The 25,497-nt window shown below is 39.4% G+C and overlaps 2 protein-coding genes across 2 annotated transcripts; one reads left to right on the forward strand and one right to left on the reverse strand.

The window, feature by feature from the left end:
- Nucleotides 1-6,647: 6,647 nt before the first annotated feature.
- On the reverse strand, nucleotides 6,648-12,478 carry sgcb (sarcoglycan, beta (dystrophin-associated glycoprotein)). Its single transcript, XM_079350897.1, has 6 exons — nucleotides 12,372-12,478; nucleotides 10,374-10,583; nucleotides 10,102-10,287; nucleotides 9,826-10,017; nucleotides 8,756-8,887; nucleotides 6,648-8,125 (listed from the first exon to the last, which is right to left on the reverse strand). The coding sequence occupies exons 1-6, from the start codon at nucleotides 12,384-12,386 to the stop codon at nucleotides 7,925-7,927; spliced, it is 936 nt and encodes a 311-aa protein (XP_079207023.1). The 5' UTR covers nucleotides 12,387-12,478; the 3' UTR covers nucleotides 6,648-7,924.
- A 1,327-nt stretch (nucleotides 12,479-13,805) lies between these two features.
- spata18 (spermatogenesis associated 18) lies at nucleotides 13,806-20,281 on the forward strand. The gene is made up of 12 exons (XM_079350818.1): nucleotides 13,806-13,967; nucleotides 15,066-15,171; nucleotides 15,445-15,560; nucleotides 15,712-15,830; nucleotides 16,823-16,918; nucleotides 17,004-17,138; nucleotides 17,243-17,474; nucleotides 18,483-18,641; nucleotides 18,722-18,897; nucleotides 19,079-19,202; nucleotides 19,798-19,866; nucleotides 20,156-20,281. Exons 1-12 carry the CDS (start codon nucleotides 13,881-13,883, stop codon nucleotides 20,210-20,212), a joined length of 1,476 nt encoding a protein of 491 aa, XP_079206944.1. The 5' UTR covers nucleotides 13,806-13,880; the 3' UTR covers nucleotides 20,213-20,281.
- Nucleotides 20,282-25,497: the final 5,216 nt, after the last annotated feature.

Below are 25,497 nucleotides of genomic sequence, written 5' to 3' on the forward strand. Positions count from 1 at the left end.
TAGCTGTCTACCTGCAGAAGGTGAAACTATCGGCACAGTTGTGTCGATGTGCATTTGTAGCCAGCTAATTCAAAATAGCGAGATTGCAGAGAGGACAGCCTTTTCTTTTTTTGTTTAAATATTCCCAGTGTGTTGAATTTCTGCACAAAGGGACAAGAGCAACTTAATGGTGAAATGTAAGTTCACAAGCTTGTGTTATATTGTTCTCAATGACTAATCCGGTCCTCATTCTATATGCCCTTTGCTTAGTTCCCTGTCAGATAGGTAGCATAATAAAAAAATGTAAAGGTTAGCACATCTGCTTTTCCTTTTATTAGGCTGCAGAGTTGCATGTTACTTTTTTTAAAGTAATATTACCCATTGCATTAAAGTTTAATTTAGGGATACTTGTATGAAAATGAACAACATGTGGCATCAATGAGTGCATGGTCTGATAACTCTTTGCTTGAACAATCGGTGTTACCTGGAGCTGGGCTAAACCCTTGAACGTCTGTGGATGGAGACTTGTGATGAGGTTATGTTTTAGGTCGAGCTCTTTCAGCTTTCGAAGGTTGTCGAAGTCTTGCGGTCGCAGGGTTGAGATTCTGTTGAAGGAGAGCTGCAGAACCTGTAAGGATTCACAGCTCTGCAGCCCTGAAAGAAAGAAAGAAAGAAAAACATAATGAGCTCTCAGTCGCAGCCATAATGGAGTAGCTTCTAACAAGAGCAAGAAATTTTTATGTCACAGGCTTTTATAGACAATAAAAGCGGTCAGTCTTATTTACCCTCCTTACTCAGATTTACAAGCTGAAAACTTGTTTTTGTTTAGCTGTGAAGGAATTTATTCGCAGCACTGCAAGGCTTACAGTGTTAAGTTCAAATCCAGTAATGCAAACACTTTTTCTGTCTCTATAGACTTCAAGATTGTGTAAAATGCTCAAATCAATAAACCCTCCCCTAGTTTATGAATCCAAATTCTTCCAGGTTATATTCACTGTCAGTAATCCCCCCAATATGACTAATTAAGGGCTAAGAATTGTTCTGTGGTTCTCCGTCTCCCCTGCTCCCTTTTTCCACTCGCCTGAGACAATCTCCCCGAGTCTTCTGGGCTGGAGTGAGGCACTGTGAGTCTGCGCTTCATTAGAGAGGCTCTGAGGTTTCTGTGAGCAGAATACCAAACAGGAGAGAAGTGTATGACTGTCAACACAGCTCTCACTAAGTAAAGGGGTTCTGTCCACACATGCCTTTTTAAAAGAACCACAGTGTGGAGCCTTTCTTCAAAACACGCAGAAGTTTGACGAAGCCGAGTGAATTCTTAAGAGATAACACGAAGCAGGACGATAGCTTTAAAAGTTGTGCTGTATGTTTGACCCTGTCCTTAAACCTCTGAAATATCAATAAAAGCAGTGACTAGCTGGAGGGTGAACAGGGTCATCATCGTTTAGACAGATAGTTTCCAAACTTTCAGGCGAGTGTGTAAAACCCTCTGAACAGCAGAAACATTTAAAATTCACTCTTCACTGATGATTTATTGACATTGATTGATGTAAATTTGTTCTTAATATTGTTCATATTGCTCAGCTTGCAGACCACGGTGAATTATATGATCACATTTTGTTTAAGAATCACACAACCAACGTTCAACCTGAAAGTTAAATTTCAAAGAATACTTGTTGTCGATCGACATACCAGACTGATTCAATAAAGGTCTACGACAGGCTGTTCATTTATTCCTTCCCACACAGTCATGAGAGTGGTCCTGAAACTGAAATCTTCTGATTACTCAGATAAGAAAGTCACCGTCAAGTCCTCCGATTTAAAGAGGTCTGGAGAAAAGAAAGTCAAGTTCTTGGGATTGTCTTCACTTATCTCGAGTTATCAGTTTCCTTGAGATAATGTGGGCAAACGGCACATTACCACAACAAAATGACATTTGTTATCTTGCTTTGCTCTTGTGTTTAACAAAAGGGAAAAGTTGTAAAGCAGCAGCTACTTAAAAGAAGAAGCGATGTGAAGCGATGTGTGTGACTTTGCGCTCAACTTTAAAATTTACAATCAGGAGAGGAAAAAGAAAACAACAATGAAGGAGGGTTGAGAAAAAAAAGCGAAACAGATGAGAAGTTTGAAAGAGCGAGATTAGAAGATGAAATGCAAGAACACGTGCAGTTTTAAGTCCAGATAACAACATGATGAACTTCAGATATCATTGAAAAATTGCAACTATGGGCGCGGCCCGCTTCCATAAAGTCCACACCCAGACGTTGCACCTTTATATAACCGTGTGGCCTTAGAACTCACAGGGCGTGCTCTGTCACTCATTATAAGACACCCAGTCATAGTGTGCACACTGTATTGATTGAACATTGTTATAATCTGTAGAATTAGTCGATGTGATTATATTTTTTTAGGAGTTTGAAATTCTACGGCTCGTCACACAGGACGTGATTGAAAGTCACTCAGCACATAATTCAAGCAAATCTTTGAGGCAGCCATATCAACGACTTACTCTCTAGACCCAGTGGTGTCCAAAGTGCGGCCCGGGGGCCATTTGTGGCCCTTGAGTGGATTTTTTGTGGCCCTTGACTTCAAATCGAAGAATCAGAAGATTTAGGCCCCAGGCCTCATCAGATGGCATATTTCATTCTTTTTTTTTCTTTTTCATGTTAGCGAGGGAGACCTATAAAAGCCTGACTATTCTTTCCAAAAAATTAGAACACAACAGTTTCCCACTGCAATTAGTTAGTGTATTTACATTATTTTTTGAAGTGGTCAAAATACAAAAAGTTCCTTCCAATATTTAAAAAAACCAAACAAAAATAAACCTCTGTGGCCCGTGAGCGATTCTAACGCGACGATTTTGGCCCGCAAGAGAAAAACTTTGGACACCCCTGCTCTAGACTAAGATTTTACCAACAGAGGAGAGCAGTAACGTGCACGGATGTGTCAGACACATATTCCAACTGGGCGATATGGACCTAATGCCATATCTCTATATCTCTTTAGCTGGATGGAAATACACACACAACGTACGTGATGAAATTCTTTCCAGGTAAGAAATAACAAAATCAGTCTATGAAAAGTGAAAATCTGCAGGGGTCAAAGGTCAAACAGGCACTTTTATGAACAGCCTGATGAACGATGTCAAAAAATGACAAAACTGAACGAGTCATTTGGGAAATAAAAACATATATTCAATGAAAATACACTCGAACAGTGAGAGGAGAAACGTATATGCAACTTAATTTATAAATAATATAATCATACCCTGTGTCTGTATTGATAGATCCATAAACTCCATGTCTTGCCCAACATATTGGTATCAAAGCAGTAAGTAAAATAACTCCACCCTGACACTCCTGTATGCATGAACAAAAATCATCCAATAACATAACAATGGAGTCACAGCAGTGGAAGAAGCAACACGGTGTTTATATCATGTTTGAAGAGCATGAAGGCTCCAGGATTTCAGACTCTTTAGTTGAAGTTTGAAGATAAAACTTCTTCAGCGTCACTCGAGTGTCATTTTAAAATTCAGGAGTGATTTTTAATATTTGGATTCATGACACAAAGATGTGAATTGGTGGTCAGTGTCCTCGAGGTGTACCCATTCAGTCATCCTTTAAACACACGCTGACAACAAGTTAATGTTAGTGCAACTTTGCACAACTCCTAACTGAGCAGGTCTTATCAGCAACAACATGAAAACACCTGAGAACAGAGGGCTTTTTATTAATGATTAATAAGTGCAAACGTCAGCATGGAGAGCTTTTAAAAATCAGCAGAGACCAAGAATGTTCATTCCATACGTTTATATAAAAGACAGTCGACTGATAAAATAAGACTTTTAAGAGTCCTGACCAGCACAGTAAAGAGTCTACATGTAAATCCATGTTTTAAAAAAAACAGAGTGAGGGTCGAGTTTGTATGAAGTCATGTTTCATCGTTCGTTCTGCTCTTTCACGGAAATAAATGATCTGAATGTTTGAAACGTTTGATTTATTGATTATGTCTGATGATTATGAGTCAGCTGTATTTCATGTACTGATAGATGATTATCTATCGATGTGATATTTGAGGTTAGAGACTGTATGTCTGGTTTGTTTAATTATGATGGTTGCGATGTCTTTGTGCTGAGGTCACCGTCAGGAATGTTTATGGCTCTGTTGGTGTGCTACAGCAGTGTTTTATATGTGTGTGTGTGTGTGTGTGTGTGACCATATCACAGTGACTCACCATGTGGGAGTTGCTCAAGCTGATTCCTCTCCACAGATAACAGCTGCAGGGTGGGGGCCCAGGGCACACACCTCCGCTTTCTACCTGTGACATAACGGCCTCCCGGGCTCCTCTCAAGGCAGAGAGACAGGTGTGTGATCCGACTGTTCCCCAGCCAAACATTCCTCAGGCGGCTCTGTCGCCGGCCCATCCTGACAGAGTCGAGGAGGTTCTCGGACAGGTCCAGCTCGGTGACAGAGTCTGGGATGTGCTGCGGCACCACAGTGAGTCCGGAGGAGGAGCAGTTGAGCAGAGCAGGGTTCTGACAGGTGCAGGACTCGGGACAGGCAGGTACGGCTGCGGAGCGATGGAGCAGCACAGCAGCCAAAAGCAGCACCTGTGCCACTGCCATCACAAGCTCAGCTGAGGGGAAACACAGCAGGAGACGTCATTATTGCAGTATGACGATTTTTGCATCACATGAAGAAAACTTTCAAGCAAAGAAAAACACATTTTTCTCGTCTCAGGGCAAAATGAGGGCTGGACTCCCGACCATTCAACACTACTACCATGTTTCTAATGATACACAGCTTCATGTAAATGGTTGAAATATCCCTTTAAGACATGACTTATGAAAGCTGCACATCCTTTTGAGTTTATACCACTTGTTTTAAAAACAGTACATTTCCATTATTCTAAAGATGACGATATCTAAAAATACCTAAAAGCTTTAAAAAACAACTGCATAAGACAGGTGCAAAGAACAATCAGTCAATAAAAGGAAGCAAACACCTATGTGTCAACATTTTGCTAAACATGAAACATTGCCATTGTGCAAATGAAATGTTGTGCAGGAGGCTGCCTGCAACTTTTAATGATTAAAAATAAATAATTAACTTGAACTTGTATTTGTGTTGTTCTGTTATGGAAACAGGTGGAGACATTTAGACCAGTATGACACGGATGTTCCCCACCCAGATATTAATATGATGAACTTCGTCACACATGATCCCTTTGAAAACAATCTGTATCACATTTTGAAAATGTTTTTGTTTGGACCTGTAACACTGAAAACACCAAAGTGTTTCCAGGAGGCTTCAAATTCAATCAAAACACCTGAATACCAAAAATATAGATCTGAATGAAAGAGATATTCCAACACGAAAACTCCTACCCACACAATGTCAAGACTTCAATATTGACTGTATATATATATATATATATATATATATATATATATATATATATATATACATATATTTATTTTATTTTATTTTTCAGTCCTTTTTATTTAACCTTTATTTATCCAGGAAAAAATCCCATTGAGATTAAAAACCTCTTTTTCAAGGGAGTCCTGGCCAAGAGGCAGCAAACATTACACAGTCAGACTCACAACATACAGACAATTAACAGAAATTAAAATTATAAAAGACAATGAGTAATAAAACATGTCCTCAGACTCCAGTTCAAAGCATGTACTGTAAATCTTGATATCTTTCACAACTTTACACTTCTTAGCTGTCCAGCAGCTTCATCTATCATAGTCTATTTACAATTCTAAGTTGTTTTATGTTTTGTATTAATTACCTGAAAGTGCAGCGTTGCTAATAAATAAATGTCAAGTATTAAATTTTAGCTCAGATTCATTTGACTCATAATTGTTTTGAAGTTGAAGCACTGCAGTAAATACACTTTGCACCTGTTGGCAGCTATTAAAAAAACATTTCCCCGTCCTAATCACATCAACCAAATTAAATAAATCCCTAATGAGCAGTATGCAAGGTGAAATGATCAAACTCACCTGTTTGTCTTGTGACTTGTGAATATTAGCTCACACTCAGCGAGCTCTCAGGACTGTCTCTCTGTTTCTTCTGATCAAAGTCTGAGGTGCGTTTCTGCAGCGTCGAGCTTTACATGCACCGTCCCAAAGACGCCGTACTGCCACACATTCAATCATTTACATGTCCGGTTAATGTCTTACAGTCATTGTTTCCTCATAATGTGTGATAGATAACTTCGATCCTGCCCCCCCCCCCCCCCCGACCCCGCCTGCACATTCCCTTCCATCATAAACCCGAGTGTGATGAGGAACTGATTCTTTTATGGTTTTAAATCTACGCTGGAGTCTCTGAAACCAACGATAACAAGTTTCACAGCAATAACAGGTTGGCTCCATTTTACAGTTTTTTTATTTTTAAAGTTCATTTAGTTAATCATAAACGTGATGTAAAACAGATTATAGATCATTAAATGTTACATGTATTTGCATTATTGGAGAATGGAAAAGAAATCAGATTTAATTGGCGTTTAAAACTTCAGTTTTGAACTTCATTCTCAAAATTCAGAAACTTCTCATCTTCTTCTCCTGGAACCGGTCCCTGATTATCAGCAACAAAGAGAACCAATACTTTCTCAACATCAGCACTTAATAATAAACAAGACGAGACAACCGGAGGCAGAATGAAAATCAAATCTTTTATAATATATTGCACACAAGTCAAACCAGTCAAATATTTCAAACAAAGCTACGTTGAAAACGTTCCTGATATCCATTAAACAAACAATGACAGAGATTTGCATTCATCTGTAGTGCACACACTCTTCTTTTACAATATTTGCTTACAAAAAAAAAAGAAGTTTTGGCAACAAAATTAGAATATTCATATATATTATATTCTTCATCATCCCTTTAAATCTGTCGGCACGTGCATGAGAACCAGACCGTCTTTACTTTGACATGAGCTTCAAATGTACCTCATCATATTTTACAGCTTCCATAAAACATCATCATATCGGGGCGTGAGCTCGTCAGTGACTGTAATAAAGAAAATCTCAAACAGCTGCCTGATCAACGAACAGAAAATACAAGTCTTCATACGACCTGCTGCAAGTCGTGTTTCAAGTTAATAATACTGGACGGTAAGGCGAACTATCGATCCCTTCTCTTTAAACACCAAACATCAGATCTGAGATCGTCTCGTGTGGAGAACGTTTCAGCTGGAAATAAACAAAAAATAAAAAAGTTCTCATGTTTACACGCTGTTGAATATTCAGTGGTTCTAAACTGGTGTCGCCTCAGGACCCAACAACAACTCCTTAATAAGAAATCCCCATTGAGATTTGTTTTATGAAATAAACTGAGCAGTTTTGGTATAAAAAAAAATATATATCACAGAACAAAGAAATAAAAAAAACAAACGGGATTTTTAGACTTTTCTTTTTTTTCTCTTCAGGCACATTTAAAACGCCTCCCAGGGCCCACTTTCAGGATCCTGACCCACCAGTTGAGAACCCCCCAGCTTGATGTGTTTAAAAATGAGTAATTACCGGTAATCATTTAAAATGTAAGTCAGTTGTAATATTCGTCCAGTGAATGTGAACATGTTTAAAGCACTGAATTTGAAGTCTGGTGCATCGTGGTGCATCAGGAGAAGAGAGAGAAATAAAACCCGGCCTCTGGTCTGAACCACAGTATAGTCTTAAATAAAGGAGTGTTTTACAGTGAGATGGCGTTTTGGATAAAGTTGGCAACAATAAAATAAAAATATTTCGGCACTCACAAGTATCTAATGTCTTTGGCCAAGTGGTAATAATAATCTGTAACAGAAAATCCAGTCAGGTGAGCTACAGAGGTATTAATATTATTATGATCATGTGCAAGTCATGATGAAGATTCTAAATGAGTTGAAAGTTGAATCCGACCTCGTGAAGACGTGTGACAGCAGAGCGCTCCTTACACAGTTTTCCTGCACGGGTTGTCTGAAGTCTGGCAGCCCATGTTGGGATATTTCACCTGCACACGGAACAGAGTCCCGTCTGCACACATGCACAGTTTGTACCTCTCCATGCCTTCATCGAAATACACGTCTCCTGCAGAGTTGGGGATACGAGTGGCGTTGAACATGACGGAGCCGTTGAGGACGATGCTGTTTTCCTGAGGAGAAGAGGAAAAATCCAGAATTCATCCATCTAGAGCTGCAACACAGATTTAATCGTTTGCCGATTTCAGGTTTCAAGTCTTTAACCTAAATACCTTTTTGTTCTGGAAAAAGACAAGTGAACTTTTCATGAGCTCGGACTGGTCAGTGAAATGACGAGCAGTTTAAGAGAAAGTCAAAACATGTTGTTAAACTCTGAATTCATCTCTCAGCTTCCTTCAGGCTGTATTTATGGAAATATTGGAGAAGCCTTGAAGAGGACAACGCTTGGTGCACGTTGTACCAGTCTGCAGCACACGTGCATGACAGGGTCCGTCGACTTACTTAAAGCTATGTCTTTGTTTGTTGTCTTGTTTTATTTTGTACTCACTCTTGTCTCTGTCTTCTTGGTTTTTTCCAGCCTCGTGCTTCCCCGTCCTAATCCCTGTGTGTTGTCCCTCATGTTGTCAGTTTGTTGTGTGTTCGCTTGAGTTCCAGCTTTCTCTCATGTCTGACCATTTCCTGATTTTAACTATTAGCCCGTGTACAGACCTGCACTGTGCATTAACCTCTGACCTCTGTGAGCCTGCACTTTCAGATTCTCTACATTATCTGGCTCTGGTTTGTTTTGCTTTATCCGTACTCACAGCCCTGAGCTCGATGCCTCCTCCCATTTTGAACTCCACAGTCCGGCCCATGATGTTGACGCCCTCATTTCCACGAATGATGGCCTTCCCGTCTCCTTTAATGTTCAGGTCAGAAGCTGCACTGCTCGTGATCTAACATCAGGAGCACAATCACATTGTTATTAACATTCATAGCATGCGCAGGGAATTCAGAAAAAACAGGTACAAACACTTTCAATCTGTTCTGCAGTCGGGTCACTCATCAGTAAACAGACACTTTTTTTCTGACGTTAAGATGGATGATTTGGTCCCTAGAGTTTTAATCATCAAAATTGACACCAAACACAACAACCGAAATTTGCTACGTGTGAAATTTTAGCATCCAGATCAGCAAGATGTCATAAGATAGAATTTCATATTTACTAAAGGATACATATAATGAATGATTTGGAAGTGGTGGACTTTGCAACAGAGTCCGCTGCATGACGCTAATTAGCATATTTGTTGTTATACAGTATTAATGCTTTGTGTAGTTTGACAGAGTCAACAAAAAAGTATAAAAATCAGAAAGCAGCAGATTTATTACATCTGCTGAAATCGCAAAATAATAAATTCATTTGTGAAGCGCTTTCAGGTCAAAGTGCTGTACAGAGAAAATACAGATCAAAAAGATTTCAAATAACTAAAACAAAACAACACAATTAGGACTCATACACGACAGTAAACACAACAAGCCTGTTGAAGCTTAAAGGGATACTTCAACCATTTGCATGAAGCTGTGTTATTAGAAACATGGTCATGCCTGAAAGTTTTCTTCATGTGATGCAATATGACGCTTTTTGCATCACATGAAGAAAACTTTCAAGAAAAGAAAAACACATGTTTCTCATCTCAGGGCAAAATGAGGGCTGGACTCACGACCATTCAACACTACTACCATGTTTCTAATGATACACAGCTTCATGTAAATGGGTGAAGTATCCCTTTAAACACTGTCCCCCCTTCTCCCGCTGACTGCGGTGAATTCTCCTGATTGGATCCTGCTGCAGCTCCCTCTGAATCGTGGCTGCTGATTTAAGCGTCATACACACCCGCTCTGTGGACGCCTTCTTCACGCTGAGAACTTTGACTCCTTTGGGCAGGTTGAACTCGTGGTTTTCAAAGTCTGTGCTGAAGAAGGTGTTCTGTGTGCGAGGGTCTGTGAAGGATATGCCCACATCGCTGACCACGGACGTCTTGTCCTTCTCGACGCTCAGCTTAGTGGAGCCCTGTTGGAACACGACCTGAAAGGACAGAAGGTGTTTTTTTTGTTTTGCACACATTCGATCATTTCATACACGTTTGCTTTCAGTGGAAATGTTTCTCACTGGATTGTTGTTGCCCACAATGACCAGGTCCTGGTCTTTCCGTCCTCCCACTGTGCTCTTGTGCAGCGGGTGAACGATGCCCATGTCTGCCTTCTGCTTGAATCGCAGCAGACCGTTGTCAAAGAACTCCATGCTGTCGCAGCCATTTGGACCGATCCGTATCACCGTCCAGATCACCAACGTTATCTGAGCAACAGAAGGATCAACAACATGCGTGAGTGCTTAGCGGTACTTTAAAGTCATTAAGAGGATCCATTTAGGTCTCAACTCACAATGAGATTAATTAAAGCCAGGAGGAAGAGGAGGACGACGATGAAGACAGCCATGTTCCCCTTGCGTCCTCTGAGCCCTGTCTTGTGGAGACGTTCTTCTTCTATGGGTATATAACCTGCTCGGAAGTTACTGTTATGTTCCTTGTTGATACTGCGTCTTTCTATCGCCTTCTCTCGCATGGACTTCTTCACCGGCCCATTTGAACTCTCCTGGAAGGCAAAGCAAACACTGAGAATAAAATCGACACTACATCACTTCTTCTTTTTTTTTTTTTTAAATGAGTAGCGTTGTCATATTACCTGAATTTGAAACTTTGATGTGAAACTAGTATAAATCAAATAATGTTTTGGTTCAATATCACAGCAACAAAAAGTCGAAGTCCTGGGTTCCCCAGTGTCGGGTCGTTTCTTGTTTTTAAACAAACATTACAAAGGCTCACACTGTGATAACTGCTTTTATTTATTGTGCAACCCTACTTTAGGATTTCTAAAATGTTAAAGGGTTCATTAGGACAGGGTTTCTTGTGATTTCTATTTCTTTGAGGATCCTTCTGGGGTTTTTTTATCCATCTAGCTCCATGTATCTTTTTTTTTAAAGGGGACATATTATGAAAAATCCACTTTTACAGAATTTTGGATCATTGTGTGGGTAACCTGAGTGTCCATTGACTAACAGAATTTGAAATACATCTACCCAGTCATTTGTTTGTGGTCTGCATGACTCTTACAACACAGATAAAAATGCTCTGTTTAAAATGTTCTCTATTTGTGACATCACAAGTTGGATTCTGGTAAGAAAACCCCCTCCCCTCCCCTGGTATCTCCACCCATGGACTCCACCTGCAGCATAGAGTAAAACTTTTGATCAGGTCTGCCATTTTTATTCTCTCTACAGAGGAGTAATGTCTACTGGGAATACTCAGGGGGCGGGGCTCATGGCATTTAAAGAGACACACACACCAAAACAGAGCATTCATAGAGCGCTGGTTTCTACAGAGTCACAAACCTCCTCTGCTGCTTGATTCATGTTATATTTGGACCAAAGCTCAGACACACAGATGTTTCATTTAGAGCACAGGAGGAATGTTTAAAAAGGTGAAAAAAGAGGGATAATATGTCCCCTTTAAGACATCTTTACATTTCTAAAAACCCTGACGTCATTCTATGTATATGAACATATATTCTGTACTATTCTGTACTGGCTGTAAAACTGTTTTTTCTATTCAATCTGACCTATATTTACATTGTCCAGTAATGATGATGAAGTGATATGTTCAGGGTCCCTGCAGCTCTCTGTGTTGGTATGATACGTTCAGGGTCCCTGCAGCTCTGTGTGTTGGTATGATGCGTTCAGGGTCCATGCAGCTCTGTGTGTTGGTATGATGCGTTCAGGGTCCATGCAGCTCTCTGTGTTGGTATGATGCGTTCAGGGTCCATGCAGCTCTGTGTGTTGGTATGATGCGTTCAGGGTCCATGCAGCTCTGTGTGTTGGTATGATGCGTTCAGGGTCCCTGCAGCTCTCTGTGTTGGTATGATACGTTCAGGGTCCCTGCAGCTCTATGTGTTGGTATGATGCGTTCAGGGTCCCTGCAGCTCTGTGTGTTGGTATGCATCTCAGTTAAACACCCTGAGACTGCCTGTCTGTGGCCAGAACTAAAAATAAACTGCACACATTTTGGCAGAAAAAAACAGCTTTAAACTCGTTTCTCTTGCTGTCTGAAAACTCACATGCTCTTAATGGAGCAAAGTAATGTTGCTGTCAAACATCAGATAGTCTACATTAAATGCATTTTTAACCTCCACATAATGCTCCTAGAATAACGCAGAAGAAGAGGCCAGTGTTTATTGCACTGACGACGACAACAACAACAACAACAACAACAAACATACATCACATCATATTATTCAGGACACATTTTAATACTCTCTTAGCAAACATCTGAGTGGAAAAACCGGAGTCAAACACAAGAAAAACAACAAATATTGGAGATAACGGACCTGTTCAGACGCCATGTTGACCCTCCCTCTCCTGCAAGCAGAGCGACTGGACTGTACCACTTTCACTCATGGGAGGGGTGTCCTCTGTGTCCTGACGTTAGCGATACTACAGTACGACACTTGTTCATAAATACCAAACATATTGAAAATAAAGCGACAACAATTAACTTAATACGGTAAATATATATCGATGTATATGCTTATAAAGCTTCCTCAAAGTGAAAACGTTTCTATGGTAATGAATTATGGTATAGTCCAAGTTCAACCAGCCAATGACAGAAGAAACCCAAAATAGAAAAACATGTCCATTCATATTTTCCAGAGAGAAACTGCCAAGCTGACCACAACCAAACACTTAAAATAAAGAGGTTTATGTCTTGAAAAAAATAAAAAGTAAAATTACAGTCATTATATAATATTCATCGCCACATAATAACTCACTGACTGCATGAATACACCTGATTGAACAGCAAACTAAGGAATTAGCAATATTAACTTTACATTGTCATTTATATGTTCGACACTAACCTTCTACTGCTTCTTCTTCTACTAGCCTACTACTAATAATTAGGCAATAATAATTATTTTGTTATGCTTAATAATTAGTACTAGTGGACACTTTACTTGTTGTTTGCATTTTACCTTTTATAATTTATTATTTTTACAATTTTGTTATGGTGATGTTTTCTGTTAGCCTTTTGATTTTAATGGGGTTTTTTTAATTGTTTTTCTCTTTCACACTTGATCTTTATTTATTTCTTTACTTATATCCTTTATTTTTTTTTAACTTTTTGTGTTGTTTTGAATGCTTTAACCCTTTCTACACCTGCACTCTTTACCTGTTGTAGTTTTAATTATCCTTCATTTTCTATTGAAACGTTAGTCTCCACTTACAATATAATGATTAAATTATAATCCATTTTTGAAGCCTTGTTTTTTTTTTAAATTTGATTTGATTTGTTTATTCACATTTTTTATTCCAAAATGTTTCAATCGCTATAAAAAATCATGCTGGCTTTATTTATTGATTAATCTTCTTGCTCTATCTTACATACGTTAAACTATTCGTATGAAATATGATTGTACACTTTATGCTTAATTAATCGTATCAATGTCTGTTGTATTAATTGCATTTGGTCCAAAACAGCCAGTTCAGCAGAAATATCAGCATCTGTTACTGAGCCTCAGGTTTGTACTCTGCAGACCTTTGGTGTCGTTTGACAGGATGACATTACTGTCTTGTTTACATGACCGGAGAGCCGAACCTGCAGAGGTCTGACTGCGGCAGCTCGTGTTTATTCATTCCTGTGAAACACCTTCAGGGTCGGTTGCTCGTCTCCTCACTTGGTTGCTACAACTAACTGCAACTGCTGCTTTTGCATCTCCGTCGTAAGAGAGGAGAGTATTTTTACTGCAGCAGCCCCCTCCTCCTCCTCCTCACAGGAAGCTGGCTGTGCTCCTCCTGCTCTTCTTTAAACTCAACAGGTTATCATAGCAATCGTGTTAGACATGGCGGAAACTCTGAGGAGATTGGCCAACACGTCTTCATTCAGCGTGTTGCAGGACAAGCTGGAGAGCTGGCACAAAGACTATCATGTAAGTTCATTAATAAGTAATGAGAGACCTAAATCTGACCAGAGCACTTCATCTCTGCAGCCTTAGACACTCTCTCTCTACCTACCTGCCCCAGGTAAGTAGGTGATCTTGTTAATAAGTAGGCAGCACGTGCATGCTAAGTTCAAGTGTTGCACATATTGTACAAAAAAAGAACACAAATGATGAATTGTTTTCTTTGGCCTATAGGCCTCCTTTCCCGTAAATGTTTGACATTTTTCCTCAACACTTTTATTTTTGATCAAACATGAGACCGTTTTAAACTTTTTTTTTTGTTTGGTGTTTGTAAGAATTTAAAACATGACAGCGAAGGAATGCGCTTTCAATTTAGCAACCATTTGATTCCCCCCTTGTAGAGTTTGGTTGCTATGGACGCCGGTCGTCATGGCAACGGTTGGACTTTCTTTTTTTTTCTTTTATTTCGCCGAAGAGATGGTTCACGTCCTGTTACTTCCGGCTTCACCGGAAACATCCGGTTGCAGTGGCCGAACGTTTTTTTTTCTTTCTTTTAAAGTTAACACAACTTAGATTGTTTATGGGTTCCTGAGTGTTATAGCCTGTTCTTGTTTCTTATCTTTTACAAATGTATGAAAACGTTTTATTTATTTTGGTCAATTTGTTCTATTTAGCTCTCTTTGTTGTTGCAGTACGCTGTAGTAGTTATTTTATACCTCTTTGTTTATTATTATGTTTTACGATGGCAAAACACAAGAAGATATAGCTTTCATATTTAAAAAAAAAAAAAAACTTTTAAGGAGGTCATTCATTTTAAAAAGCTTTATTTAGTTTTTAAAAAATACATCAGACATCTGTAGCTAAAATGTCTCCATTTGTGTATTGAATATTTTTTTATGAATAGAAAGGCCCCCCATGTCTTAAATGTTCTTTAAGTTTTTCTATACTAATGTGTAAAAAAACAAAAAACAAAAATAATCCTTCAAGTCCATGATACAAACACAAGTCTTGAATCTTAGCAGGCCTATGACCAATCACTGTTTGTCATTTCCAGCAGACCTCAGACTTTAGAGGTTGCAGTCAGATCTGTTTGGTCTTAGCGTGATTTTGCGTTTGGTTCACCAGGTGATTTCCTGTGACCAGAATCTAAACAGATGTTGTGAGCTGATTGAACTCACAGCCAAGATTCAAGGCCAGCTGTTCGCCATCCTCAACCTCGCAGCTGCTGAAGGTAAAACCAAAACAATTGTAATGACTTGGTAAGGACTGTGAGATGGGTATTTTGAATTAGTTCTAAGAGCACGCATCATGTAAACCACTTTGGAAATATAAATGTTCAAACTTTCCTGACTGTATGTGGTTGATGTTAAAGTATTGACCGAGCTAACACACACAGTACTGAAAACGTTGAAATATTCAAAGGTCAGGTAGAGGCTCATGACAATCTGGAAATATAGATAAGCCACCTTCAACAAAGAAACAGTTTTATGATTGTTCCTTTCAGGTGGACACTACGCTGGAGTGGACACGCTTAAAACACGCCTGCTGCCATGGCTCGGCACATGTTTCTCGATGGCGAGGCCTTCGGTGTCTGATGACACCAGCTTACAGCTCATCCAGGTGAAGATAGGAGCTCGAAGGCCTCATGACACACCACGTCTCATTTATAAAGCCGTTAAAATGTATTTCTGCTACATCAGAGAGACAATAGACTTACACATATTTAACCGACTACATTGATTTTCCTCTAAAATCGATTTGTTGTCATCAGGAGTCTGTGGAGAAGGACCGGAGGATCAGGGAGCTCTCTGCCTCTCATGACAGTGATGTTCAGAAGTTGGAGACTCAGCTGTGCTCCACTCGCCTGCAGCTGGACTCGGTCAGATCAGAGTGAGTTCCACTGTATCTCATGTGCCCGTCTTTAATCCCACCTTCGATTTCTCCTCAGCAGGCAGCTTTGATGTTTCGGCATTTTCTCTTAATCCGACTGTCTTTGACATATTTTAACATTCTGCAAAATATATGAAGGTAAATAAAAAATGAAAACACAAAAACATAGATGAGAAATAAGAGGGATGAGTATGAAAAGTACAGACTGTTAGCGTTGAGTATTAAGAAATGAGCTAAGTACAAAAACGCCCAGACAGTAGGATGTATTTCATCAGCAAATCCGCATAAATAGTAGAAGATATAAATCAATATGTACAAAGAAGCGTGTTGATGAACTGTAGAGACATTGCACATGCAGAGTGTTGAACCGTCGGCTCAACAGAAACCATTTTATCCAGTCAAGAATCAAAGATCTGCACTCCTGTGTCCCTGAATGAAACAGTTAAAAATATGATGAATAATAAACAATGGATGCATGTGCAGCTGTTAGGAGTTTCTGCTTATTGCTTAGAATCAGACTAATGATCAACACTGACAAATACAAAAACTGTCAAAACACATCAATCATCTCATCCTGTTTCATCTCAACACAAATCAAGATCCAAAGAGTTTAATTTCCAGTCTGACAGAACAGAAAAGCAATCACGTGTTCCTGCAGAGCAAAGAAACACAAATGCAATAGCATTCGATGAATCTGAGGACTGATCAATATTTCAGTGTGTCAGAAAATGTGTTCAGATTTATCGTACCTATTTAATAATCATTTAATAATGAAATGATATTTCTTTTAACAGTTCTTGTTGCTTCTCGTCGTGTGGTTTTGACAGGTGACGTCGACCTGTACCTGCACGGCTCATGTTGAAAGTGTAGTTTAAGATAAATGACCTTTGTGCATCTTTTGTGTGCAACTGCAACCTTTCGCCTCGCGGTCTAAACAAAAAGGAGATCCGTGAAACAAACGGAGACATTTACAGGTGTCTGGTTTTTAACAGGTTGATCGACGCTCAGAATGAACTGGATGAGACGAAGAACAAATCAGTGACGACTCTGCTGGCCACCGAGGAGGAAATATTACAACTGAAGGCAGAGTGGGTGACTGTGTGCACGCTGTTCATTAAACACAATGCAGGGCTCGTTTCGTCCTCTCTGATGTGACGTGTGTCTGTGTCTCAGTTTGCGCTCAGCTCACGAGCAGCAGGAGAGTCACAGGAGGAAGCTGGAGGCTCTCGATGACTACGAGCGGCAGATTCGCTTACTGAGAGACGAGGTGTCTTACCTGAACACGGAGAAGGCCATGATGCAGAACAGGTACACGTGAGACCCGACGCACACATGGAGACGCTTCACGCACACGTCACTCTGCAGGACGAGGGCGTTTGGTGTGGTTTGAGATTTCCCTCCGTCTCCCTCAGGTTGGCGAGGAGCCGCTCTCCGAGCCCGCTGCCTCGGCTCAGCCGTTCTTCCAGCCCGGTGAGGAGCGAGTCGCCCACCAGAGCTCAGCTGACTCACTCGTCCCGACGCGCTCGCCTCGTCTCTCGCCTCAGTGACCTGTACGCCGTGGAGCGACTCGAAGCCCAGAATCTGTTGAGACGATACGTCGCAGATTTAGAGATGGTCCAGAAAATCATCTTCATCGCTGTCGTGGTAGGATGACACATTTATTGTGAAAGCCTGTGACGACTGATCAAACTAAATGTGCCGTCAACATTTTTCATTTCCATGTAGTGCATAAAAAAAAGGCCCAACACCAACTGATCTTCTACAAAATACTCTTCTTTCTCACAAAGATGTGGCAAATAAAACAACAGATGTGACTACTGAAGATTTGAGAAAAAAAACCCTGCCATGTTTGGAAAGAAATCAGATGACATATTCATCCTGTTAATAGTAAAAAATATCAAATCACACTTCTTCAAGCTCAGGTCACATAACAAGTCTGAATAAAAATCTTATTTCCAGATTTTAAAAGGAAAAAATAAATTTGAGTATTTTAGTTTTTCAAGACACTGAATCTTTCATTCCTTGAAATTAGCTGTTTGTTTTTTAGTTTATTTTGGAGCCTTTTCTGCTTTTATTTAAAGAGACGGCACAGTGGATAGAGTCAGAGATCAGGGAGACCTGGGCCACCCACATTAGACTACCAGCGGCCCAGTGGAACGAGACCGACTGAATGTGGCTCAAAAAAGTGCATTAACTGTTAGATATCTTTTGACTATAAATAAAATAAACTTGATGAATCGACTTTTTGCTGGGTTAGAGCCCGCCAACATACAGGTGTAGGCTAGGCTAGGTAGGCTTTATTTCTCAAATATGCTCCATGGTAACACACAGCACAGATGAAATTTCAACCCACAGTGCAAACCTGCAGTGAATTAAAAAACAACAAAAAAGCACTGGGCTTAATAAACATGACAATTAATAAAAAAAAAAAATTGGGAAGACGCACACTCAAATGGGAAGAGCGTCACAGCTGAGCAGACGACAGTCCACAACATTTCAAATGATGTTGAATATCCTCGTAAAGGTTTATATAGGTATATAGGTTATATATATATATATAGGTTCTAGTCACATGATGTGTTCATGGACTCAGGGTTGTTTACGTTTTATGTTGAGTAACTGATCAAACACCTCTTTGATATCATGTCTCAGGAATCCTTTAAAACAGCCAAACTGGCTTACCGTCAGTTCAAGCTGCGTGCGAGGAAGACGTTGTCATCGACCCACTTCGGCGTGGAGACTCTGGACGACGCAGCCGTGGACTACACGGTCAGAAACCTGGACCTGTACCACGTGCAGACCAGCGTCAATGTAAGTCGACGCTTCAGTCCTGCAGGCAGGGTGACGTACCTGCTCGGACTTTATGGGGGGTTTTTTTCTCTCCACCTCAGGATGTGATCGATGCCATGAACGTGAACCCTCGGATCTCTTTCCCCCCTGATGTGGACTTTGTCCTCATCAGCGCTCTGATCAGAGAGACGTGCAAGGTGGCCTTTGCCATGCAGACGCTGGACCCGCCCCTCGACTTGGCTTTTGCAAGTGATGGAGAACTTTATAACGAAAACAGGTTCAGTCCTCCAAACGCTTATTTATTTATTTTTTATGTGAAGATTTTTGGAGATATTTTGAACATAAGGACCATGTGATTGAATATTTGAGGTTATTTGCAGCCTCTCCCAGTAGATGGCCCCCTCATCACACTGTGGTGTGTCCCCCCCCCCCCCTCCTCCTCCTCCTGTGTCTGTCAGGTATCGTCGCACTTATGACTCTGAGTTCACGGCTCCTCTGGTCATGTACCACGTGTGGCCGGCTCTGATGGAGGGAGATGTTGTGCTGGTGAAGGGCGAGGCTGTGACCAGGAGAGGAGCTCTGGTACTTCCTCTTTACATTTTTTTTTTTTTTTTTTTTTTTTTTCTCCAAGGGGAAGATGTGTTGGAGCTCGGTGCACACTTTGAAAGCATGATGACAATGTGACAGGGATTTAACAACAACATACATGTTAGAGCACACTTCCATGTAAAGAAAGATTTGCACATATAAACACTTCCTGACATCCTGCATTAATTACTGTCATGGGTCATGTTTTTACATGTGTACATAAAGTCTATAAGAGATGGACTGTACAAAGGAGGAGAAGGAAACCTCACATAATAATGATAGTAATAATTAATATTTTATTGTTTCTCCTTCAGTCACAACAGTTCAAAAAGGTCAACTTGGTCAAACCAACAATCCTGATTCTAAACTCGTCATTAGCTCCTGAAATCGTAACAAGGCTTTTAATGGGCTGATTGTGTAACAGATACAGAGAGAGGAGAACACATGGACCTCGTGCTAAAGCGACCCACAGACACACACGATGAAAAGCCGTGAATGCATCTCGGCCTGTGTGAGACAGTAGATATGAATGAAAAGAAAAGCTCCGGTGCTCATTGGAGATATTTTTTTTTTTTTTTTTTCTCCCCAGTGGAGCCGAAGTCGGAGCAGGAGCATCAGTCCCGTGCGCTCTCGCTCTCTCAGCCCGACTCGCAGTCTTGTAAGTCCTTTTAATGTCTGACAGAGCAACCAAACACACACACACACACACACACACACACACACATTTTTCTCTTAAATCACTTAATTATGAATAACGTTTAGAGTCATTTCCAAATTGGATGTCTCTCTCTGTCCACTTGCATGCACATCCATGACCCTGAGGGTATGTACTTTTAAAAATGCAAGCTTGAATTGTGTGTGTGTGTGTGTGTGTGTGTGTGTGTGTGTGTGTGTGTGTGTGTTTATTTCCTTCTGTAAAACAACCAACATCATTTCCTCTTTTTTAGGCATTTAACAGCAAACGAAGTCTGTCTCCTGAGCGCCTGCGAGCCAGCTTCCTCTGAACTCAGCCACCAGGATCAGAATAATCAGCTGCGCCTCACGCCGGAGAAATAAAGTCTGTGCTATTTAAAGTTTCGCTTACATGAAATGTTTCAACCAAATAATGCAATAACATCCTCAAACACTGAGTTTACACTGCAGGAGGGCGGTCTGATGATCGTCACGTCACTTTATTATCCGTCACATTTTCTCCCACAGTATTGAAGGTGCTGTTTTCACATTCAACGAAGACGTATCACATGTCACATGTTTGATTCTAACACTCATCATCCATGTAGCATGTTGACATGTGAATAACAGCCTTTAGAGAATCCCTGTTGTGATGCTTCACGTTGGTATGATGTTAGAAACCTTTTTTAAAATGAAGTTATAAGTAAACAAACTGCAGGTCATCAGTGTGTTAAGCATGACTCACGAGACAAAAAGGCAGTTTTGCAGTTTGTTTATTATAATATGAAACAGGTCAGATAAGGAGGCTATCAGAAAAGGCTACTAGAAATGCTACAAGATGAACTGGCACAGAGGGACACTGAAGGGAGGTGGAGACAACAGGACACAGGTGAGACACATCAGGTGCTGGGGGGAGGAGCCTGAAACGAGACGCAGAGTAAATACACAAATAAAAACTCAAACATAAGACGTGAAACATGAAACATGAGGAAAACAGAATGACATTTTTAACATAACACACGACAGTTAAGAAACCACAAACATCAAATTCTTTCAAAGGAATTTAAAAAAAAATTAAAGGAATTTTTTTTTGTTTTAGTGTTAAGTGTCCTGTCTTTGGTACTCCTGAAATTAAGCTAGCAAATGTGCCAGTTAACTTTATTGTAATTTAATCCAGAGCATATCGATGAGTTGAGCCCTCTCGGGTCTTTTTACACGTAAACAGGTAGACACTAGTTCAGTGGAGCTTAGTGTCATTTAAACAGACTGAGTTCCTCTCATGGTTCCTGTTGTGTTTAGACTGGCAGCTCTTTGAACACTTGACTTACTTTACTCTATATACTTATCTTTCTTTTTTTTTTTTTTCAAAGATAAAACATCCATCCGTTTCTGATCCCTCAGAATCTTTAAAGAATAAACAAATTGAAAGTCGAACCTGCACAGTAGCACTTTGTTAGTCTGATAGATGAGAAAACATGTTTCACACTGGCTCTTCTTGTTTCTATCATGAAGTATCTGAGTCCTTCGGGCCGTATGGTGCTAACTGGTTATTTTGTGTTTTATCAATCATGATTATTTGAAGTATGAGGTTTGTTGTTTTTTTTTTTGATTGATTGATTGGTGCTGTTTTATATTCTGAAATGTGCTTCGAGAAAACATATTCTGAGGTTTTATTACATTTAACAGATTTAAAATTTAAACGTTTGTTGTCTGTTTTTTTTTTAATTCAATTGTAAAACATTTAATTGTCATGAATTATAGTCCATCATTAATGTTCAGTCTTTTTTTTAGGCTGGTCCATTTTCTGGCTGAGTGGATGCTATTTTTTTGTTTGTTTGTTTTTTGTTTTTTTAGGACATTATCTGTTCTTATCAGTTTTTTTAGTAATGTTTTAATAGATTAGAACCAGTAGATGATGTATTTATTCAGTTTGGTTATTTTTTATGTATTTCAGCACTAACACGATTATATTCTTCACTTCTTTACTTTATTGGCTTGTATTGATTAAACTTCGATAAATGGTTTTGATTTTGTGTGATGAGCAGACTCACTGTGTTTTTTCATGTTTGTTATTTTTAAGAATAAATGAGTTTCTTCATCACCAAACTGTTTGAATTTTGTGTGTATTTTAATTTTGTAAACTTCTCGACACTGCAGTGAAACCTGTCATGGCTGATTTTCTTTGCCAAAAAATAAAATAAAAAATCATATTTGGATAAAGTGTGTGTAAAGTTTATCCAAATATAAAATACCTACTTTATGTAGTCAGACAAATAACATGCAGATACTAATTTATATAAACATGTTTCATAATGATAATAATAATAATAATAATAATAATAATAACAATAATAATAAAAAAAATAATAATAATTAAAAAATAATAATAATAATTCTTTATTGAAAGACTCAGGGTCCGATCAGGGTTTATAAATTGTAATTTTTTTTTTTGTTTATTTTTGTTTTTCACCAAAGGCCTGACTAAATAATTCCCCTGAATTTAAATTTTAGCTACATGTGTAGTAACACTAGATGGCGCTGTTACTCCATCATTTTTGAAAGAACCAAAGAGTTAAAGGAAACTGAGACTTTGTTAAAACATTTCAAACACTTCACAAGATGCAACTATACGTGAAAGATCAGACAAACCAAAACATCAACATTTGAATACGATGAACTTTTCTATTTATAAAATGCAAAATGTGCTTCTGTCAGTAAAATGCAACTGCATGTATGAAGTACAGAAACAAGAGAGACTTAAAGAAGTGTGTATTAACTCTACACGTGACTGTGTGACGTGCAGCAGCATGTTTACATGTTGATGCGATCCTTGAGGAGAGGCCTGCAGCTCAATGATGCTTCACTGACTTGTCTCAGGATCATCAGCTCTCTAATGAGCTCTCTTATTTTTCTCCAGGCTCGTCTCGCTCCTGCACCCGTCTGCACCGCCAAGCAAACACATCGCCACTGCAGGCCGTTTAAACCGTGTCTAATGTCTGAAGTCAGGCGGGATGTGCAGAGCTAGCACTCAACTCTAACAGGCCGAAGTGACCTCTCTGAGTTCACTCTCTGACAGCCTCTGCACTCTGACAATGAGATACGGCTCTCTGTGTTAAAGCTCCTGTGAGGATTTAACTTGGCGACCCCCCCCCCCCTGTTGACAAAGAAGTACCTCGTGTCTCTGTGCTCATGTTCTCCTGTACATGTGACGCTGCTGTTTCTCTCAAATCTGATCCCTTATTTAGCTTTTCATACTAGACACCCAAAATGACAGATAGAAAGAGAGGACATCTAGATGTCCAACGCCAATCAAAGTCAGTATAGAATCAGTTTCATGGTAGACTGTGTCTTTGAAGCATGTTTTAAGCATGTTTTACAGCTGCAGTGATTAACGTCCCACATACATGATGCTGCTTTAAATACCAAATATCCTCGATGCTGAAGAAGAATCGCACCAAATTCAAGACACATCGTCATGTCATGCTTTTACCTAAAGAGAGGGAAACATGTGCATCCTGACAAACATCCTTTGTAAACTCTTTTCTCTGGCTGTGAGTCTGGAAAAATGTGAAGGACATGCAAAATTTCTCATCTTGGAAATTTCCTCCATGCCTCCTCATCACATTTTCACACAATGGGCTTCTTGTCTGGTCTGGCGCTGTTCTGGCTCCCCTCCCGAGACACAGACCAGCTCCTGCTACCGTGTTACAACCAGGAGGGGGGTCTCTAGATGCCGACTCAGCTCATTTGCAGCTCTGTGAGTCTTTGAGTCTGGGGTGGAGCGGTTGTTTGCTTAGGTGCGCTGTGGTTGACCGCAGACCTCGGAGGGATGGAGATGAGAGAGGAAAAGGTTGTTTATATCTCTGCTGTGGGCAGAAATGTAATAATTCTTCCTGTCATTGCACTCACACTCTCCAAATACAAACATAACATACCTCTTTTTCTCCCCTGATAACTAACATGCTGCATCTCTCAATAACTGAAGTCACATGATCAAAACTCTTCCCACAGTCTGCAAAAAAAAAAGAAAATCATTCAGGGAGCAACTCAATGAATCATTGCTTTACAAAAATGTTCACATTTCTCTATGGAATATTTTCTCTCCTCAAAAAACGAAAACTCTAAATTTCCAAATCTGGAAGTTTTATTTGCACATATATGTGTTAAAAAAATAAAAAATAAAAATGAGTGTATATATATATATATATATATATATATAATTTATATTTATATATAATATATATATATCATTTATATATATATAAATATTATGTTACACACACAAAATATTTTTTTATTATTATTAATAATTTTTTTTCATTTTTTTTTTTTTTTTCATTTGCAGTGACGTCGAGCTCAGACCATAGCAGAGGAGATACAATAATAAAGGTAATAATAAAAAAAAATTGTAAACACTATTTTCTTATTTAGTCTTTTAATAAATACTCAGAGTCAATAACTGGAAAAGGAGCCATTTTTGTTCTGAGATACTGATTTAAAGACCATTAATTTGCTTTACATTGTAATACGATATGATGGGAGGTGATGCTTTACTTCACTTTATAGGCTGCCTGTTTTTAAATCTGGTCTTTAAAATGATTTTGACCCTGACTCTCCTCTCTCCTTATATTTTTATTTTTACTGCTTTGTCTTCTTTTCATTTTTGAATGCTTTTTAGTTTTTGTATTTATTTTTATAAATGTCTATTTGTTATCTATTTGCAACCGTTGTAATTTGTGTCCTGCAAAAGCAACGTTGAGTTGAAAATAAAACAAACTCAATACAATATAGTGTTCTTCTTTTTTATGGTGGATTTTGCAGGTTTGACTGAGTCACAGAAGTGATTTAACTTATTCAATGCATGTTTAAGAGGTCTGAAAAAAGAGGTCAATATTAATGGTCAATGCATGCAACAAGTGAGGAGACCTGCATCCATCCTAGCTTTGGGTTTCAAAATGATGACTCTTCTGCAGAACAACAAGATGTCAGCAGAGTGACAGTAGTAGCTGGAGTTCACCCTAAACAAACTCAGAGCTGCAAAGTAAACTCAAGTTTTTTTTTTTTTTTTTTCCCAGTGTGGTTGACAAAGCCTGAGCCGAAGCCTCTGGACCGTGTTGATGTTTCCTCTGGATGTTTCTTAACGTGCTAAAAGCTGGCAGGAGTCGAGTTCCTGGAGCTTGAGCCTGATTCGACCCGCCCTGATCCCACAGTCAGACCAGAGGGGGAGTAATAATGGGGCTGTATATCACCGCACATGACGACATAGTTACGGGTGAGCAGGGTGGAGAGGGTGGCATAAATCAAACACAATATTAAAATAGAGTCAAGTATGGAAACGCGTGACACAAGATAGGAAAACTGAAATGAGACTCAAAAGATAAGAAGTGCTGTCCTGGAAATGTGGGTAATGAGAGTGATAACGAGGTGACCTGGGTTGTCCTGCACTTTGTCAGCCTGACAGTCAAATATCAGCATAAAAACAACAAACAAACAAAGAAAAACAAAGAAACAGTTGTGATTAAGATCGTAATAGAAGCAACGTAACAAAAGGAAAATGATGTCAGGAGGGGGGCTGTGCACCGAGCTGCTGGATTTTCTTGTTTTAAGGAAGGGTCCT

This window comes from Symphodus melops (assembly GCF_947650265.1).
Source record: "Symphodus melops genome assembly, chromosome: 8".
Classification (NCBI taxonomy): Eukaryota; Metazoa; Chordata; class Actinopteri; order Labriformes; family Labridae; genus Symphodus; species Symphodus melops.